This window comes from Bombina bombina, chromosome 6 (genome assembly GCF_027579735.1).
Source record: "Bombina bombina isolate aBomBom1 chromosome 6, aBomBom1.pri, whole genome shotgun sequence".
Lineage (NCBI taxonomy): Eukaryota > Metazoa > Chordata > Amphibia > Anura > Bombinatoridae > Bombina > Bombina bombina.
In genome coordinates this window covers 990,554,758-990,576,610 of record NC_069504.1, presented here as the reverse complement: position 1 = coordinate 990,576,610, position 21,853 = coordinate 990,554,758, and the positions used below count along the sequence as shown (strand labels likewise).

General features: G+C 40.7%; 1 protein-coding gene across 5 annotated transcripts in view; it reads left to right on the top strand.

The window, feature by feature from the left end:
* TNIP1 (TNFAIP3 interacting protein 1) overlaps positions 1-21,853 on the top strand; it is a 229,059-nt gene that overhangs the window by 65,428 nt on the left and 141,778 nt on the right. For all 5 annotated transcript variants that reach the window (XR_008402915.1, XM_053718676.1, XM_053718673.1 and 2 more), the window contains one exon: positions 11,421-11,563. Coding sequence is in view for 4 of the 5 variants with exons in the window: in XM_053718676.1 (XP_053574651.1) it covers positions 11,452-11,563 (112 nt within the window). In the remaining variant the exon portion in view is untranslated. The remainder of the gene's footprint in view (positions 1-11,420; positions 11,564-21,853) is intronic.

Sequence of the window (21,853 nt, the reverse complement as noted above, 5' to 3'; positions counted from 1 at the left end):
ATGTTCTGGCTTGGCCTAGCATATAGCTAGGCAGAGGAGCTGTGCACACACAGCAGTTAGAAGAGGCGGCACTGCGGGGCATAGAAGAGTGGAGACAAGTGGTCAAGGTGGGGTGGGGTGGGTTGCTCACTCAGGCAAGCTGGAGGCAAGCAAGAAAGAAACTTGCACTACGGGCTGGATAAGGCAGCGATCTGACTACACTGCCACTGTCTGTAGGGTTATAAATCTAAAGTAAACAAGCTCCGGGGAGAGGGAGGGAGGCTTCGTGGAAGTGAAAGCAGTCTGAATAACAAATGTGGCACTGCCCTGGCATATACTTATACCTGGAGATTTATCCAATAAAATATTTGTTTTATTTTCATACATCTACACCTTAAGTAAAAAATGTTTAATGGCTAATGCTTTACTTACAGTATATATGTAATGTAGGCGTTTAAAAATAAAAACAATTATTTTATTGAATAAATCTCCAGGAATAAGTGTATGCAGCAAGTTATTCAGACTGCTTTCAATTCCACTGAGCCTGTCTCCCGCCTCCCCTCTCCCCGGAGCTTGTTTAGAAAATTAAGGTGTTTTAGTCAAAACGCAAACTGTGTTTTTTTTGGTTTGAAAATCACGATTTTCATTTTTGCCCATATTGCCCTGCCCTAGTATACACCAATTGTCAAATAACTGCATGTAATAGACACTACTATAAAGAAGAATATGCACAGATACTGATCCAGTATAAAACCTATTAAACTTACTTAGGAGCTCCCAGTTTAGCACTGTTGATGAGGTTAGGCTGGGACACCCAGTGAAATGGGCTGGAAAAACAGGCAGCCGCTCCCCCCCCCCCTCCCCTGCATATAAAAAGACCAATTACACAACCAGGAGTCTGTAGATATCAGTCAGTATACATCTAAAACTTTAGGGCTTGGTTAGGAGTCTGAAAATGAGAACAATGTTATTTAAAAATGAGCAAAACTATACATTATACATTGATACAAAAACTCTCCCAGATGGTCTATATAAATGGATAATCTACAAAACATTTATGCAAAGTAAAATCTAGTGTACAATGTCTCTTTTTAAAGCTGTTCTCCTATTTTAACTCTTTACAGGTCCTGGGTGGTGAGACTGAATGTCATATTCATACTGGATGTCTCCATTTTGAAACTTATGTATTCTTGCACCCTTTGGTATAAGTGTTTTGCATTCATAAATCACTGACATTGACAGGTGTTTCTTGTGCTAATGGTTAGTGTGCACAACGCAGAGCCAGAACTTTACAGTTTTTACTCTATATTATTCCTAAGAGGTTTGTTATATCTGTATATTATGGGACTTTTAAACTGTGTAAAATAAATGTAAAGCACCTGCTCTGTGTTGTGCTTTCTTACTTAAGCACAAGATAAACCTGTCAAAAAGCAACAGCATCTCTGTGAATGTGCACAAGTTCTGTGACAGGATACGGCAGTACCTAAGTGCCAAGATGGCAGAGCCCAGTATGAAGAGGTGGAGATTCACAACCCGGCACCTGTCATTAGTTAACATAAGAAATAGCTGCTGTCACAGGTGTATTGTAGCTGTGTAGCAGTTTAATGTCCCTTTAAACACATAACTAAAGGTCTCACTGGGGAGCCACAGCACATTAGCTACTGCGTAACACACATGTAGCTGCTAGACATGGCCATGCCCTGTCCAAAGGGACAGTAAACTCAACATTAAACTTTCATGATTCAGATAGAGCATGCAATTTTAAACAACTTTCCAACTTCTATTATCTAAATCGTTAAATTTCTTCTGTTAAGTGTGATCAGTCCACGGGTCATCATTACTTCTGGGATATTACTCCTCCCCAACAGGAAGTGCAAGAGGATTCACCCAGCAGAGCTGCATATAGCTCCTCCCCTCTACGTCACTCCCAGTCATTCTCTTGCACCCAACGACTAGATAGGATGTGTGAGAGGACTATGGTGATTATACTTAGTTTTATATCTTCAATCAAAAGTTTGTTATTTTAAAATAGCACCGGAGTGTGTTATTATCTCTCTGGCAGAGTTTGAAGAAGAATCTACCAGAGTTTTTGTTATGATTTTAGCCGGAGTAGTTAAGATCATATTGCTGTTTCTCGGCCATCTGAGGAGAGGTAAACTTCAGATCAGGGGACAGCGGGCAGATGAATCTGCATAGAGGTATGTAGCAGTTTTTATTTTCTGACAATGGACTTGATGAGAAAATCCTGCCATACCGATATAATGTCATGTATGTATACTTTACACTTCAGTATTCTGGGGAATGGTATTTCACTAGAATTACACTGTAAGAAATACATAAAGCTGTTTAATAACTAGAGATTATGTTTAACGTTTTTGCTGGAATGTAAAATCGTTTTCATTTGCTGAGGTACTGAGTGAATAAATGTTTGGGCACTATTTTTCCACTTGGCAGTTGCTTAATTTGTTTTCTGACAGTTTCTGTTCTCCCTCACTGCTGTGTGTGAGGGGGAGGGGCCGTTTTTTGGCGCTTTTACTACGCATCAAATATTTCAGTCAGCAACTCATTGTATTCCCTGCATGATCCGGTTCATCTCTACAGAGCTCAGGGGTCTTCAAAACTTATTTTGAGGGAGATAATTTCTCTCAGCAGAGCTGTGAGAATTATAGTTTGACTGAGATAAAAAAACGTTTATTCTGTAATTTGTTTCCTGCTTTCAGAATTTGTTATCTTTGCTAATGGGATTAAACCTTTGCTAAAGTTGTGTTGTTTACAAGGATTGAGGCTATAACTGTTTCAATTTATTAATTTTCAACTGTCATAGATCTTCTGTGCTTCTTAAAGGCACAGTACGTTTTAATATTATTCTAATTGAATTGTATTTCCAAGTTGCAAGTTTAATTGCTAGTGTGTTAAACATGTCTGATTCAGAGGATGATACCTGTGTCATTTGTTGCAATGCCAAAGTGGAGCCCAATAGAAATTTATGTACTAACTGTATTGATGCTACTTTAAATAAAAGTCAATCTGTACAAATTGAACAAATTTCACCAAACAACGAGGGGAGAGTTATGCCGACTAACTCGCCTCACGTGTCAGTACCTACATCTCCCGCTCAGAGGGAGGTGCGTGATATTGTAGCGCCGAGTACATCTGGGCGGCCATTACAAATCACATTACAGGATATGGCTACTGTTATGACTGAGGTTTTGGCTAAATTACCAGAACTAAGAGGTAAGCGTGATCACTCTGGGGTGAGAACAGAGTGCGCTGATAATATTAGGGCCATGTCAGACACTGCGTCACAGGTGGCAGAACATGAGGACAGAGAACTTCATTCTGTGGGTGACGGTTCTGATCCAAACAGACTGGATTCAGATATTTCAAATTTTAAATTTAAACTGGAAAACCTCCGTGTGTTACTAGGGGAGGTGTTAGCGGCTCTGAATGATTGTAACACAGTTGCAATACCAGAGAAAATGTGTAGGTTGGATAAATATTTTGCGGTACCGACGAGTACTGAGGTTTTTCCTATACCTAAGAGACTTACTGAAATTGTTACTAAGGAGTGGGATAGACCCGGTGTGCCGTTCTCACCCCCTCCGATATTTAGAAAAATGTTTCCAATAGACGCCACCACAAGGGACTTATGGCAAACGGTCCCTAAGGTGGAGGGAGCAGTTTCTACCTTAGCTAAGCGTACCACTATCCCGGTGGAGGATAGCTGTGCTTTTTCAGATCCAATGGATAAAAAGTTAGAGGGTTACCTTAAGAAAATGTTTGTTCAACAAGGTTTTATATTGCAACCCCTTGCATGCATTGCGCCGATCACGGCTGCAGCGGCATTCTGGATTGAGTCTCTGGAAGAGAACATTGGTTCAGCTACTCTGGACGACATTACGGACAGGCTTAGAGTCCTTAAACTAGCTAATTCATTCATTTCGGAGGCCGTAGTACATCTTACTAAACTTACGGCGAAGAATTCAGGATTCGCCATTCAGGCACGCAGAGCGCTGTGGCTAAAATCCTGGTCAGCTGATGTTACTTCTAAGTCTAAATTGCTTAATATACCTTTCAAAGGGCAGACCTTATTCGGGCCCGGGTTGAAAGAGATTATCGCTGACATTACAGGAGGTAAAGGCCATGCCCTGCCTCAGGACAAAGCCAAAGCCAAGACTAGACAGTCTAATTTTCGTTCCTTTCGTAATTTCAAAGCAGGAGCAGCATCAACTTCCTCTGCACCAAAACAGGAAGGAGCTGTTGCTCGCTACAGACAAGGCTGGAAACCTAACCAGTCCTGGAACAAGGGCAAGCAGACTAGGAAACCTGCTGCTGCCCCTAAAACAGCATGAATTGAGGGCCCCCGATCCGGGATCGGATCTAGTGGGGGGCAGACTTTCTCTCTTCGCCCAGGCTTGGGCAAGAGATGTTCAGGATCCCTGGGCGCTAGAGATAATATCTCAGGGATACCTTCTGGACTTCAAATACTCTCCTCCAAGAGAGAGATTTCATCTGTCAAGATTGTCAACAATCCAGACAAAGAAAGAGGCGTTTCTACGCTGCGTACAAGAGCTCTTGTTAATGGGAGTAATCCATCCAGTTCCACGATCGGAACAGGGACAGGGGTTTTACTCAAATCTGTTTGTAGTTCCCAAAAAAGAGGGAACTTTCAGACCAATCCTGGACTTAAAGATCCTAAACAAATTCCTAAGAGTTCCATCGTTCAAGATGGAGACTATTCGGACAATTTTACCTATGATCCAAGAGGGTCAGTACATGACCACTGTAGATTTAAAAGATGCTTACCTTCACATACCGATTCACAAAGATCATTATCGGTACCTAAGGTTTGCCTTCCTAGACAGGCATTACCAGTTTGTGGCTCTTCCATTCGGATTGGCTACAGCTCCAAGAATCTTCACAAAGGTTCTGGGTGCTCTTCTGGCAGTACTAAGACCGCGGGGAATCTCGGTAGCTCCATACCTAGACGACATTCTGATACAAGCTTCAAGCTTTCAAACTGCCAAGTCTCATACAGAGTTAGTGCTGGCATTTCTAAGGTCACATGGATGGAAGGTGAACGAAAAGAAAAGTTCACTCGTTCCACTCACAAGAGTTCCCTTCCTGGGGACTCTTATAGATTCTGTAGAAATGAAGATTTACCTGACAGAGGACAGGCTAACAAGACTTCAAAGTGCTTGCCGCACCCTTCATTCCATTCAACACCCGTCAGTGGCTCAATGCATGGAGGTAATCGGCTTAATGGTAGCGGCAATGGACATAGTACCCTTTGCACGCTTACACCTCAGACCACTGCAACTGTGCATGCTAAGTCAGTGGAATGGGGATTACTCAGACTTATCCCCTTCTCTGAATCTGGATCAAGAGACAAGAAATTCTCTTCTATGGTGGCTTTCTCGGCCACATCTGTCCAGGGGGATGCCATTCAGCAGACCAGACTGGACAATTGTAACAACAGACGCCAGCCTTCTAGGTTGGGGTGCCGTCTGGAATTCTCTGAAGGCTCAGGGACAATGGAGTCAGGAGGAGAGTCTCCTGCCAATAAACATTCTGGAATTGAGAGCAGTTCTCAATGCCCTCCTGGCTTGGCCCCAGTTGACAACTCGGGGGTTCATCAGGTTTCAGTCGGACAACATCACGACTGTAGCTTACATCAACCATCAGGGAGGGACAAGAAGCTCCCTAGCTATGATGGAAGTATCAAAAATAATTCGCTGGGCAGAGTCTCACTCTTGCCACCTGTCAGCAATCCACATCCCGGGAGTGGAGAACTGGGAGGCGGATTTCTTAAGTCGTCAGACTTTTCATCCGGGAGAGTGGGAACTTCATCCGGAGGTCTTTGCCCAAATACTTCGACGTTGGGGCAAACCAGAGATAGATCTCATGGCGTCTCGACAGAACGCCAAGCTTCCTCGTTACGGGTCCAGATCCAGGGATCCAGGAGCAGTCCTGATAGATGCTCTGACAGCACCTTGGGACTTCAGGATGGCTTACGTGTTTCCACCCTTCCCGTTGCTTCCTCGATTGATTGCCAGAATCAAACAAGAGAGAGCATCAGTGATTCTAATAGCACCTGCGTGGCCACGCAGGACTTGGTATGCAGACCTGGTGGACATGTCATCCTGTCCACCTTGGTCTCTACCTCTGAAACAGGACCTTCTGATACAGGGTCCCTTCAAACATCAAAATCTAACTTCTCTGAAGCTGACTGCTTGGAAATTGAACGCTTGATTTTATCAAGACGTGGGTTTTCTGAGTCAATTATTGATACCTTAATACAGGCTAGGAAACCTGTTACCAGAAAGATTTACCATAAGATATGGCGTAAATACCTATATTGGTGTGAATCCAAAGGTTACTCTTGGAGTAAGGTTAGGATTCCTAGGATATTGTCTTTTCTACAAGAAGGTTTAGAAAAGGGTTTATCTGCTAGTTCATTAAAGGGACAGATCTCAGCTCTGTCCATTCTGTTACACAAACGTCTGTCAGAAGTTCCTGACGTCCAGGCTTTTTGTCAGGCTTTGGCCAGGATTAAGCCTGTGTTTAAAACTGTTGCTCCACCATGGAGTTTAAACCTTGTTCTTAATGTTTTACAGGGCGTTCCGTTTGAACCCCTTCATTCCATTGATATAAAGCTGTTATCTTGGAAAGTTCTATTTTTAATGGCTATTTCCTCGGCTCGAAGAGTCTCTGAATTATCAGCCTTACATTGTGATTCTCCTTATTTGATTTTTCATTCGGATAAGGTAGTCCTGTGTACTAAACCTGGGTTCTTACCTAAGGTAGTTACTAACAGGAATATCAATCAAGAGATTGTTGTTCCTTCTTTATGCCCAAATCCTTCTTCAAAGAAGGAACGTCTACTGCACAACCTGGATGTAGTCCGTGCTCTAAAATTTTACTTACAGGCAACTAAGGAATTTCGACAAACGTCTTCTCTGTTTGTCATTTACTCTGGGCAGAGGAGAGGTCAAAAAGCTTCCGCTACCTCTCTTTTTGGCTTCGTAGCATAATTCGTTTAGCTTATGAGACTGCTGGACAGCAGCCTCCTGAAAGAATTACAGCTCATTCTACTAGAGCTGTGGCTTCCACTTGGGCCTTCAAGAATGAGGCCTCTGTTGAACAGATTTGCAAGGCTGCAACTTGGTCTTCGCTTCATACTTTTTCCAAATTTTACAAATTTGACACTTTTGCTTCATCGGAGGCTATTTTTGGGAGAAAGGTTCTTCAGGCAGTGGTTCCTTCTGTATAAAGAGCCTGCCTATCCCTCCCGTCATCCGTGTACTTTTGCTTTGGTATTGGTATCCCAGAAGTAATGATGACCCGTGGACTGATCACACTTAACAGAAGAAAACATAATTTATGCTTACCTGATAAATTCCTTTCTTCTGTAGTGTGATCAGTCCACGGCCCGCCCTGTTTTTAAGGCAGGTAAATATTTTTTAATTTATACTCCAGTCACCACTTCACCCTTGGCTTTTCCTTTCTCGTTGGTCCTTGGTCGAATGACTGGGAGTGACGTAGAGGGGAGGAGCTATATGCAGCTCTGCTGGGTGAATCCTCTTGCACTTCCTGTTGGGGAGGAGTAATATCCCAGAAGTAATGATGACCCGTGGACTGATCACACTACAGAAGAAAGGAATTTATCAGGTAAGCATAAATTATGTTTTTCTTGGTATCCTTTGTTGAAAAGCTTGCCTAGGTAGGCTCAGGAGCAGCAATGCACTACTGTGAGCTAGCTGCTGATTTGTGGCTGCACATATATTCCTTTTGTCATTAGCTCACCAGATCTGACAGCTCCCAATAGTGCATTTCTGCTCCTTCAACAAAGGATGAACAAGAGAATGAACCAAAATTGATAATAGAAGTAAATTGGAAAGTTGTTAATATTGTATGCTATATCTGAATCACTAAAACATTGGGGTTGTATGTCCCTTTAAGGCACTTTGCAGTGGTTAAACACATGGGCATAGCATTATTGTTTTGATATTTATTGGCATGGACTGATGCTATCACAGTCAATCATTTTCATTGTTTATCAGCAGCACTTTTTGGTGAAAATGGCCTTGTACTATTTTTATGATCACAATCCAAATTCTTGATTGTTAGCAAATTTACAGCAGCAGCTAAAAATACTTGGTCATCCCTGGGCACCCCTTTTCTACCTATTACAGAGTTCTCCAAAGATTTTATGAATGTAACATTAATTTAGAAAGAACACACTGAAATTCCCCCCCACACACCATATATGATGATAACAGAACCAGATACAAACGCTTCCTGCTTGACCAATTAAACTTAAAGGGATAGTCTAGTCAAAATTAAACTTTCAGGATTCAGATAGAGCATGGAATTTTAAGCAACTTTCTAATTTACTCATATTAACAATTTTTCTTTGTTCTCTTGGTATCTTTATTTGAATGTTAGCTTAGGATCCGGCCCATTTTTTATTCAGCAGCTGGGTAGCACTTGCTGATTGGTGGCTACATTTATACACCAATCAGAAAGTGCTACCCAGGTGCTGAACCAAAAATGGGCCGGCTCCTATGCTTACGTTCTTGCTTTTTCAAATACAGATAAAAAGAGAACGAGGAAGAATTGATAATAGGAGCAAATTAGAATGTTGCTTACAATTGCCTGCTCTATCTGAATCATGAATGTTTAATTTTGACTGGACTATCCCTTTAAAAATGAATATTAAGTACTTTTACATTAATAAAAATTAGCAAAATTAATAATCCAACAAATACACATGTCCACTGTAACAGGTTAATTCAATATTGTACACCTATTAGCAAGTCTGCATATGCACTTCAGCCTCTTTTTGGGGACAGCATAAAAATACAAAACTAAAACTATAGGAAGAGTTGGATATATTTGCATTTATTTCCCTGTTATGAGAGTTTTAAATCACTCTGTACATTTAGTGGTTAGTGTGCTTAGGAATTTCTGTTTGTCGCACAAATGTAAGAAAACTGACATTTTGAAATATACAATTTTGTTACACAATCCGTTATGGACTTCAACGTGCATGATCACACTAATGAGGAAACAGAACTTATTCAGCCTTAGCCCAGAGAATTACTGGAATAATTCACTATGCCTGCAAGCTGTATTCAGTTCAGGGGGATTTTAAAACAATTTTTTACAATTCTTAACTTTAGCTAAGTAGTCTCAGTGTTGGTTATGCAAAACTGGGGAATGGTTAATAAAGGGACTATCTATCTTTTTAAACAATAAATATTATCCCATAAGTAATCTTAAAAAAATGTTTTTTTTGTTTTTTTTAAATCGATTAATCGAACAAATAGGCCAACTAATCGATTATGAAAATAATAGTTGCAGCCCTAATTTACAGATGAGAGTGTATTTACTGTAAATATTCCACATACCACTGTTCTTCACATAGAACATATCCACATATATATATATAAAACAGAGAGATATTGTACCAAAATACATCATATATATATATGTATATGTATTTATGAATAAATAGAACATGTTCTGCTATGTAAAGAACATTGGAATGTCAAATATTCATATTTTCGTGTCGGTTTAGCGCACTTGAGAATATACAATAGTGTTTGCGCGCGAGTAGGGTGTTTTTTTCCACTTTTCTTGCTCCTTTGACTTCTATGTGGGGTTATTTATTTATAAAATATTTTACCAGGAAGGATACATTGAGATTTCTCGCGTTTTCAAGTATGTCCTGGGTCCACAAAACATTGCATTGATACAATAGTGTACAATAAAATACAAAAACAATAATAATAATACACAATATATGCAAACATTTAACATAGAACAGGAAGGAAATATATAATCAACCATGACAGGTGCATTCTGTTTTGAGATATGTAGAGAGGAATCTCTTAAAGGATATTAGGCTTGGGGAAGTTTTTAAAGTGTGCAGGAGGTCGTTCCATAATTGTGGTGCTCTGTAGGAAAAGGAGGATCGAGCTGCTTTTTTTTTTGTATTGAGGCAAACTAAATAATGTGCTGGTACTGGATCGGAGGTTATAGGAGGTGGGAATAGCCAGGGAGAGCATTCTGCTCAGGTAGGGTGGGAGCTTCCCAGAAAGGCTCTTAAACACAAGGCAGGAAAGATGGAGGGTGTGTCTGGATTCCAGCGTCAGCCAGTTTAGTTCTTTTATCATGTCACAATGGTGGGTCCTGTAGTTACATTGTAGCACAAAGCGGCAGAACGAGTTATACAACGTATTAAGTTTATTAAGATGAGTTTGCGGTGCAGGTGCATATACTACGTCCCCATAATCCATGATAGGCATCAGCATTTGCTGTACAATCTTTTCCTTTACTGTAGGGCTGAGGCAGGATTTGTTTCTGTACAGGGCACCTAGTTTTGGATAAAGTTTAGAGGCAAGTTTTTCTATGTGGAGGCCAAAAGATAGATTGGGGTCTAATAACATACCCAAGTATTTAAAAGAGTGGACTGCGGTCAGCGTGCAATTGGATTTTGTTTTGATGCGAAGATGGGAATTTTGTAATTTGTGTAATTTAGGTCCCGTTCCAAAGATCATTGTGACCGTTTTGTCAGTGTTTAGGAAGATTTTGTTTCTTGAGATCCACTTTTCTACCTCTGTGAACTGGTCTTGGAGCACTGCTTCAAGCTGCGACAGATCGGAATTGTTTGCATAGATTACCATGTCATCTGCGTACATGTGTACAGTTGATGATTTGCAGACATTAGGTAGATCATTTATAAATAATGTTATCAAGCATGCAATATTCTAGCTTCAGCGTTTTACGGGTGTCGGGTTAAGGAATGAGCGAAAACAGTTTACTTTCAACTTGTAATATGAGCGCATAAAGCTTACTTTCTAGCACAGTTAACGCTCAAGCAGGAGCATTAAATAACGCTCCACTTGTAATATGGCCCTTTGTGTTTTGATTATGACAATGGGAGATTAATGATGCAGATAATGATTTTATGTTCAGAAGGTAACTTTATTTTTTCATGGATATTACTGGCTGAAGTATTTTGAAATTGTGATTGCTGAAAAAACCCACTGAAAATACCGTCTGAAGTTCAGAAATTGGTATCTGCCACAAACAAGTGCAAGATTGTGATAAACCCCATAGTTTGGAAGGGACATGAATCCAAAAATAACCCACCATCATTTTAGACATTTCATTTTTGTATCACAATGTCCCTGTAATGCCATATTTTTATTGGATTGTTTTCTTAGTTGTTGCAGCCCTAAATTTATTACAATATTACAGACTGATATAGTAAAAACACATTTCAGAAAGCAATTTAGGCCATTTCTTGGAAAGCAGAAGCTCTATATGCAGTATCCATTGGAATTTCTTATGTTGATCATGTAGACATAGTATTTGCCAGCATAAATCTTCATATGCCACTGGGTAACTGTACGTCTTTTTCCATCTTTTAGGATTTCAAGTGAGCAGATGTTTGATTAATACATGGAAAACAAAGGACCGTACCGAATTTATGATCCAGGTGGAATCACCTGTGAGCTGTTGGTGAAGCCAAACACAGACCAAAAAGAAAGCATGGAACGGATCATGAGCCTAGGTAATCTGTACTCGTATAAGAAATCATGGAATGAATCATGAACCTAGGTAATCTGTACTCATATATAAGAAAGCATGGAATGAATCATGAACCTAGGTAATCTGTACTCGTATAAGAAAGCAAGGATTGAATCATGAGCCTAGGTAATCTGTACTCCTATAAGAAACCATGGAATGAATCATGAACCTAGGTAATCTGTACTCCTATAAGAAATCATGGAATGAATCAAGAACCTAGGTAATCTGTACTCCTATAAGAAGGCATGGAATGAATCATGAATATAGGTAATCTGTACTCATAATAAACACAAAATGACCTAATAAACTCTGTGTGAATAAAAAGCCACAAACCTCCAAAACTGTTAGATCTCCTAACAGCGGTAAATACAACAATTGAAACAGAAAAGAGGTTGGCGCTAATAAGCTTATTCTTATCTCAGTATAAAATATTTAATATATAATACAATTGACAATTTTACATATATAATGGTTAAAAAATGGATGCATCCATATGTTAAGTGTACAAATTATGACATAAAGAACATGGTATTGATATCGTACCCAAAGTCCATACAAACACTTAATAACTCCTTGATAAAATGATATATTCTTATTGGATTTGTATCAGTCCTGTAATATGCTTGGAGGTGTTCCAATAATGGTTATATAGAACAATGTTCTTAGACTCACTGTTACAGTGTGGCGAGATGGCTGTTAGAATCCTTCACTGTTTCTTCGATCACGTGATACCGGTGGACCAAATTACAGGTCAGACTTACCGGCCAATGAAATTCATTGCTACGTATTTTAATTCTTTGTACTTGTATTGTATTTGATTATATAGAATACCCTTAAAGGGACACTGAAAGGGACAGTCAACCCAAATTTTCAAATATGTAATTCCTATAAAGTTGCTAACGATGTTTAGTTTGCACTGTAGCCTAATTCATTACCCTAAATAGTTTATAAGCATTTCCTACTTACTTGTTTCTTCTTTGCAGTTTAAAATGCCCGCCTGCCCCCTCCCATATTTCGTCATCAAGATCCTAAGGTTGCTCAGTCTCCAGCTCTATATCGGCTACTTCTCGTAAATCCACGCTCCTGATTTTTTTGCGCATTGCGTTGCTAACACTAGGGGGAAGGAACTCAAAATACTTTCTCAAGTTCTGACACTTCCACCCGCCTAACAGGGAGAGAGCATCAGGAGGAAGCTGAGTTCAGCAATATACACTTGTCCTGTAACTCAATGGGACAGGCAGGTGCTACATACTCTGGTATTTTAGCGGGATATTTATTGCCCACCACCGCATCTGCATGTATTAACCATTTAGCTGTCAAGAAATAGGGCTGCAACGCATCGCGTAGCAGTTCTCTGGTAACAAAGAATGTGTTACGTCTTTTCTGTGTAACAGAGACAGCTGTTTACTGGCAGCTGAGAGTTCTTCCAATAACTGAATAAAATATGTCATTACCATTCCTTTGACCTACCTAGGATCACTAGTACTGGGAGCTGCAAAATAAACACACTGATATAATAGGTACAGATATGGATCACGAAAAGGTATCCAGTTTAGAACAAATGCAAAATAAATATGCAACCTTACTTTATCTGAGCTGCCTAATAACGACTCCTCCCTCAGGCTGACTGGTGTGTGTGTGCACTGCTCAGCCGTGCAGGAGCTCATAAATATACTCCTAATAATAAAACCAACTCAGACTTTACTACCGATTTTTTCTTGAACCAGTGCAGCGGTGATATAAGGACCTCGCAGGGATATTAATATTATAGGGATATTATAGTGACACAGTCGGCACAGGCCGGTAAACACTTGCCCTCTCAATTATATTTTAATAATATCCCAGTATTAACATCCAGTATTGATGCTCTGGTAAGGAACATAAAATATACTCATAAGTTGATTATATAATAGGAAGTGAATTACAACGGCTTTATGCCCATACACTAGTTCCGCAGTAGGAATGTTATACTCAGCGAGTGAATCTTAGGTATATATTGATAAAATAAACCTTAACCGGTTATTACAGCCACGTAAACAGTGATCACTAAATACCTTTTATACCGTCCAATAGCTATACTTGTATTTAGGTACAGACCGGTAATCTTTTAGCCGAGAAAAATATTCTTATGAGACCGGAGATCACCTAATACCGTAGATATCCTTTCAAAGTTTTACTTACATACAGGTAGAGGCTGATAATATTTCAATTAGACTTTTTCAATCCAAATATAGGAATACTGATAGAAAATCAAGAGTATAGAACATACAAATAAGAATATTGGCAACTTGATATACGATACTAATTTTGACCTCTGATCAGCACAAAACTTACCAAAAGCACTAGGGGTAGCGTGTCACCAAATAAGGCACGATATGTAAGTTGTATCAACTTAAGATCTAATACTCTAATATAACGTGTAAGCATATTTACGATGCTAAACTAATTCAGAATCTGGAGACTTTATAATAAATATATAGAAACAAAGAGTGATAACACAATCTATTTCATTATATTGGCCAGCCTTTACCAGATATATTGACTAGATTTACCGTCATTACCTTGGAAGCCTATTACAACGCATGTTAAATTGCAATCTGTATTCCTAAATATCATTATGAAGATTGGTAGCGGCAGAACTTAGGTCTCACACACTGATGGTATAAGGGGAAGTTGATAGCCAACCTTATTGGAAATACAATTACAGTAACAGACACTGATCTGCAACCCAGAAAGTCCTGTTTTACCGATATACCAAAGCCACTACTATATATTTTAAATAATTAAATCATATTGTGAGCAAAACTCCATTACGTGACCTAAGACACAATAACCGTAGTATAACAGCCTACCTCCATTATTTGTGGCTGAGGTACTACTAGCCATGCTAATTCTTGACCTTAGTTTCATGAGCTAGATCTATATCTATATAAAAGTTTTTTTCTTATTCACAGCTTTGCGCTTTATAACAAATGAGCTCCTGCACCGGCTGAGCAGTGCACACACACACACCAGTGCCCATCTTATACACAGCTTTGCGCTTTATAACAAATGAGCTCCTGCACCGGCTGACCAGTGCACACACACACCAGTCAGCCTGAGGGAGGAGTCGTTATTAGGCAGCTCAGATAAAGTAAGGTTGCATATTTATTTTGCATTTGTTCTAAACTGGATACCTTTTCGTGATCCATATCTGTACCTATTATATCAGTGTGTTTATTTTGCAGCTCCCAGTACTAGTGATCCTACGGGTAGGTCAAAGGAATGGTAATGACATATTTTATTCAGTTATCGGAAGAACTCTCAGCTGCCAGTAAACAGCTGTCTCTGTTACACAGAAAAGACGTAACACATTCTTTGTTACCAGAGAACTGCTACGCGATGCGTTGCAGCCCTATTTCTTGACAGCTAAATGGTTAATACATGCAGATGCGGTGGTGGGCAATAAATATCCCGCTAAAATACCAGAGTATGTAGCACCTGCCTGTCCCATTGAGTTACAGGACAAGTGTATATTGCTGAACTTGGCTTCCTCCTGATCCTCTCTCCCTGTTAGGCGGGTGGAAGTGTCAGAACTTGAGAAAGTATTTTGAGTTCCTTCCCCCTAGTGTTAGCAACGCAATGCGCATGCGCAAAAAAATCAGGAGCGTGGATTTACGAGAAGTAGCCGATATAGAGCTGGAGACTGAGCAACCTTAGGATCTTGATGACGAAATATGGGAGGGAGCAGGCGGGCATTTTAAACTGCAAAGAAGAAACAAGTAAGTAGGAAATGCTTATAAACTATTTAGGGTAATGAATTAGGCTACAGTGCAAACTAAACATCGTTAGCAACTTTATAGGAATTACATATTTGAAAATTTGGGTTGACTGTCCCTTGAACCCAATTTTTTTATTTCATGACTCAGATAGAGCATGCAATTTTAAGCAACTTTCTAATTTACTCCTATTATCAATTTTTCTTCGTTCTCTTGCTATCTTTATTTGCATCAAAGTTATTTTTTTTGGTTCAACACTTGTTTATTGGTCGGTTAAATCAATCCACCAATCAGCAAGAACAACCCAGGTTGCTCACCAAATATGGGCCGGCATCTAAACTTACATTCTTGCTTTTCAATTAAAGATACCAAGAGAATGAAGAAAATGTGATAATAGTAAATTAGAGCATGCAATTCAAAGCAACTTTCTATCTGAATCACAAAAGAAAAAAATTGGGTTCAGTGTCCGTTTAAGTATGTATCTCGGTATGAACATATATTACTTTTTTGCTAGTAGCAAGTATCGGGGTTTATTCCAACTCCGTGTAATCTTGTCAGTATAAACACAAGATACGGGTTGGCACCCTGGAAAGTAATCTGATCGTCGCATATGTTTACTTGTATGTATAGGTTGACCTTCTTCATGCGGCTTACTCGGGGGGGAAAAACATTTTAGTTGAAATGGTTTGTAATAACCTTGTTCCCATCCAGCCTTAGTTAGAAGGTATTTATTAAAAACACTGTATAACTCCTTCAGCAGCTTCTATGTGTTTCAGCCTTCAGGCCTTTATACTATACAAGAAAGCATGGAATTATTCATGAACCCAGGTAATCTGTACTCATATAAGAAAGCATGGAATGAATCATGAACCTAGCTAATCTGTACTCGTATAAGAAAACATGGAATGAATCATGAACCTAGGTAATCTGTACTCGTATAAGAAAGCATGGAATGAATCATGAACCTAGGTAATCTGTACTCGTATAAGAAAGCATGGAATGAATCATGAACCTAGGTAATCTGTACTCATATAAGAAAGCATGGAATGAATCATGAACCTAGGTAATCTGTACTCGTATAAGAAAGCATGGAATGAATCATGAACCTAGGTAATCTGTACTCCTATAAGAAAGCATGGAATGAATCATGAACCTAGGTAATCTGTACTCGTATAAGAAAGCATGGAATGAATCATGAACCTAGGTAATCTGTACGCATATAAAAAAGCATGGCATTCAGCTATTTTCTGAGCTGGATTTATTCTTGTGAAAGTTCATCCCAGTAAGATCTAGATTTCTCCAACATAGGTGTGTCCGGTCCACGGCGTCATCCTTACTTGTGGGATATTCTCTTCCCCAACAGGAAATGGCAAAGAGCCCAGCAAAGCTGGTCACATGATCCCTCCTAGGCTCCGCCTACCCCAGTCATTCTCTTTGCCGTTGTACAGGCAACATCTCCACGGAGATGGCTTAGAGTTTTTTAGTGTTTAACTGTAGTTTTTCATTATTCAATCAAGAGTTTGTTATTTTCAAATAGTGCTGGTACGTACTATTTACTCAGAAACAGAAAAGAGATGAAGAATTCTGTTTGTATGAGGAAAATGATTTTAGCAACCGTAACTAAAATCCATGGCTGTTCCACACAGGACTGTTGAGAGCAATTAACTTCAGTTGGGGGAACAGTTTGCAGTCTCTTGCTGCTTGAGGTATGACACATTCTAACAAGACGATGTAATGCTGGAAGCTGTCATTTTCCCTATGGGATCCGGTAAGCCATGTTTATTACGATTGTAAATAAGGGCTTCACAAGGGCTTATTTAAACTGTAGACTTTTTCTGGGCTAAATCGATTGATTATTAACACATATTTAGCCTTGAGGAATCATTTTATCTGGGTATTTTGATATAATAATATCGGCAGGCACTGTTTTAGACACCTTATTCTTTAGGGGCTTTCCCCAAGCATAGGCAGAGTCTCATTTTCGCGCCGGTGTTGCGCACTTGTTTTTGAGAGGCATGGCATGCAGTCGCATGTGAGAGGAGCTCTGATACTTATAAAAGACTTCTGAAGGCGTCATTTGGTATCGTATTCCCCTTTGGGTTTGGTTGGGTCTCAGCAAAGCAGATACCAGGGACTGTAAAGGGGTTTAAAGCTTAAAACGGCTCCGGTTCCGTTATTTTAAGGGTTAAAGCTTCCAAAATTGGTGTGCAATATTTTCAAGGCTTTAAGACGCTGTGGTGAAAATTTGGTGAATTTTGAACAATTCCTTCATGTTTTTTCGCAATTGCAGTAATAAAGTGTGTTCAGTTTAAAATTTAAAGTGACAGTAACGGTTTTATTTTAAAACGTTTTTTGTACTTTCTGATCAAGTTTATGCCTGTTTAACATGTCTGAACTACCAGATAGACTGTGTTCTGAATGTGGGGAAGCCAGAATTCCTATTCATTTAAATAAATGTGATTTATGTGATAATGACAATGATGCCCAAGATGATTCCTCAAGTGAGGGGAGTAAGCATGGTACTGCATCATTCCCTCCTTCGTCTACACGAGTCTTGCCCACTCAGGAGGCCCCTAGTACATCTAGCGCGCCAATACTCCTTACTATGCAACAATTAACGGCTGTAATGGATAATTCTGTCAAAAACATTTTAGCCAAAATGAACCCTTGTCAGCGTAAGCGTGGCTGCTCTGTTTTAGTTACTGAAGAGCATGACGACGCTGATATTAATATCTCTGAAGGGCCCCTAACCCAATCTGAGGGGGCCAGGGAGGTTTTGTCTGAGGGAGAAATTACTGATTTAGGGAACATTTCTCAGCAGGCTGAATCTGATGTGATTACATTTAAATTTAAATTGGAACATCTCCGCATTTTGCTTAAGGAGGTATTATCCACTCTGGATGATTGTGAAAATTTAGTCATCCCAGAGAAACTATGTAAAATGGACAAGTTCCTAGAGGTGCCGGGGCTCCCAGAAGCTTTTCCTATACCCAAGCGGGTGGCGGACATTGTTAATAAAGAATGGGAAAGGCCCGGTATTCCTTTCGTCCCTCCCCCCATATTTAAAAAATTGTTTCCTATGGTCGACCCCAGAAAGGACTTATGGCAGTCAGTCCCCAAGGTCGAGGGAGCGGTTTCTACTTTAAACAAACGCACCACTATTCCAATAGAGGATAGTTGTGCTTTCAAAGATCCTATGGATAAAAAATTAGAAGGTTTGCTTAAAAAGATGTTTGTTCAGCAGGGTTACCTTCTACAACCCATTTCATGCATTGTCCCTGTCACTACTGCCGCATATTTCTGGTTTGATGAACTGCTTAAGGTGCTCGATAGTGACTCTCCTCCTTATGAGGAGATTATGGACAGAATCAATGCTCTCAAATTGGCTAATTCTTTCACTCTAGACTCCTCTTTGCAATTGGCTAAGTTAGCGGCTAAGAACTCTGGGTTTGCTATTGTGGCGCGCAGAGCGCTTTGGTTGAAATCTTGGTCGGCTGATGCGTCTTCCAAGAACAAGCTACTAAACATTCCTTTCAAGGGGAAAACGTTGTTTGGTCCTGACTTGAAAGAGATTATCTCTGATATCACTGGGGGTAAGGGCCACGCCCTTCCTCAGGATCGGCCTTTCAAGGCAAAAAATAGACCTAATTTTCGTCCCTTTCGTAAAAACGGACCAGCCCAAGGTGCTACGTCCTCTAAGCAAGAGGGTAATACTTCTCAGGCCAAGCCAGCTTGGAGACCAATGCAAGGCTGGAACAAGGGAAAGCAGGCCAAGAAACCTGCCACTGCTACCAAGACAGCATGAAATATTGGCCCCCGATCCGGGACCGGATCTGGTGGGGGGCAGACTCTCTCTCTTCGCTCAGGCTTGGGCAAGAGATGTTCTGGATCCTTGGGCGCTAGAAATAGTCTCCCAGGGTTATCTTCTGGAATTCAAGGGACTTCCCCCAAGGGGGAGGTTCCACAGGTCGCAGTTGTCTTCAGACCACATAAAAAGACAGGCGTTCTTACATTGTGTAGAAGACCTGTTAAAAATGGGAGTGATTCATCCTGTTCCATTAAGAGAACAAGGGATGGGGTTCTACTCCAATCTGTTCATAGTTCCCAAAAAAGAGGGAACGTTCAGACCAATCCTAGATCTCAAGATCTTAAACAAATTTCTCAAGGTCCCATCGTTCAAGATGGAAACCATTCGAACTATCCTTCCTTCCATCCAGGAAGGTCAATTCATGACCACGGTGGATTTAAAGGATGCGTATCTACATATTCCTATCCACAAGGAACATCATCGGTTCCTAAGGTTTGCATTCCTGGACAAACATTACCAGTTCGTGGCGCTTCCTTTCGGATTAGCCACTGCTCCAAGGATTTTCACAAAGGTACTAGGGTCCCTTCTAGCGGTGCTAAGACCAAGGGGCATTGCAGTAGTACCTTACCTGGACGACATTCTGATTCAAGCGTCGTCCCTTCCTCAAGCAAAGGCTCACACGGACATTGTCCTGGCCTTTCTCAGATCTCACGGCTGGAAAGTGAACGTGGAAAAGAGTTCTCTATCCCCGTCAACAAGGGTTCCCTTCTTGGGAACAATTATAGACTCCTTAGAAATGAGGATCTTTCTAACAGAGGCCAGAAAAACAAAGCTTCTGGACTCTTGTCGGATACTTCATTCCGTTCCTCTTCCTTCCATAGCTCAGTGCATGGAAGTGATCGGTTTGATGGTGGCGGCGATGGACATAGTTCCTTTTGCGCGCATTCATCTAAGACCATTACAACTGTGCATGCTCAGTCAGTGGAATGGGGACTATACAGACTTGTCTCCGAAGATACAAGTAAATCAGAGGACCAGAGACTCACTCCGTTGGTGGCTGTCCCTGGACAATCTGTCTCAAGGGATGATGTTCCACAGACCAGAGTGGGTCATTGTCACGACCGACGCCAGTCTGATAGGCTGGGGCGCGGTCTGGGGATCCCTGAAAGCTCAGGGTCTTTGGTCTCGGGAAGAATCTCTTCTACCGATAAATATTCTGGAACTGAGAGCGATATTCAATGCTCTCCAGGCCTGGCCCCAGCTTGCGAGGACCAGGTTCATACGGTTTCAATCAGACAACATGACGACTGTTGCGTACATCAACCATCAGGGGGGAACAAGAAGTTCCCTAGCGATGGAAGAAGTAACCAAAATTATTCTTTGGGCGGAGTCTCACTCCTGCCACCTGTCTGCTATCCACATCCCAGGAGTGGAAAATTGGGAAGCGGATTTTCTGAGTCGGCAGACATTGCATCCGGGGGAGTGGGAACTCCATCCGGAAATCTTTGCCCAAGTCACTCACCTGTGGGGCATTCCAGACATGGATCTGATGGCCTCTCGTCAGAACTTCAAAGTTCCTTGCTACGGGGCCAGATCCAGGGATCCCAAGGCGGCTCTAGTGGATGCACTAGTAGCACCTTGGACCTTCAAACTAGCTTATGTGTTCCCGCCATTTCCTCTCATCCCCAGGCTGATAGCCAGGATCAAGCAGGAGAGGGCGTCGGTGATCTTGATAGCTCCTGCGTGGCCACGCAGGACTTGGTATGCAGATCTGGTGAATATGTCATCGGCTCCGCCTTGGAAGCTACCTTTGAGACGAGACCTTCTTGTTCAGGGTCCGTTCGAACATCCGAATCTGGTTTCACTCCAGCTGACTGCTTGGAGATTGAACGCTTGATTTTATCGAAGCGAGGATTCTCAGATTCTGTTATCGATACTCTTGTTCAGGCCAGAAAGCCTGTGACTAGAAAGATTTACCACAAAATTTGGAAAAAATATATCTGTTGGTGTGAATCTAAAGGATTCCCTTGGGACAAGGTTAAGATTCCTAGGATTCTATCCTTCCTTCAAGAAGGATTGGACAAAGGATTATCTGCTAGTTCCCTGAAGGGACAGATTTCTGCCTTGTCGGTATTACTTCACAAAAAGCTGGCAGCTGTGCCAGATGTTCAAGCCTTTGTTCAGGCTCTGGTTAGAATCAAGCCTGTTTACAAACCTTTGACTCCTCCTTGGAGTCTCAATTTAGTTCTTTCAGTTCTTCAGGGGGTTCCGTTTGAACCCTTACATTCCGTTGATATTAAGTTATTATCTTGGAAAGTTTTGTTTTTAGTTGCGATTTCTTCTGCTAGAAGAGTCTCAGAATTATCTGCTCTGCAGTGTTCTCCTCCTTATCTGGTGTTCCATGCAGATAAGGTGGTTTTACGTACTAAACCTGGTTTTCTTCCAAAAGTTGTTTCTAACAAAAACATTAACCAGGAGATTATCGTACCTTCTCTGTGTCCAAAACCAGTTTCAAAGAAGGAACGTTTGTTGCACAATTTGGATGTTGTTCGCGCTCTAAAATTCTATTTAGATGCTACAAAGGATTTTAGACAAACATCTTCCTTGTTTGTTGTTTATTCAGGTAAAAGGAGAGGTCAAAAAGCAACTTCTACCTCTCTCTCTTTTTGGATTAAAAGCATCATCAGATTGGCTTACGAGACTGCCG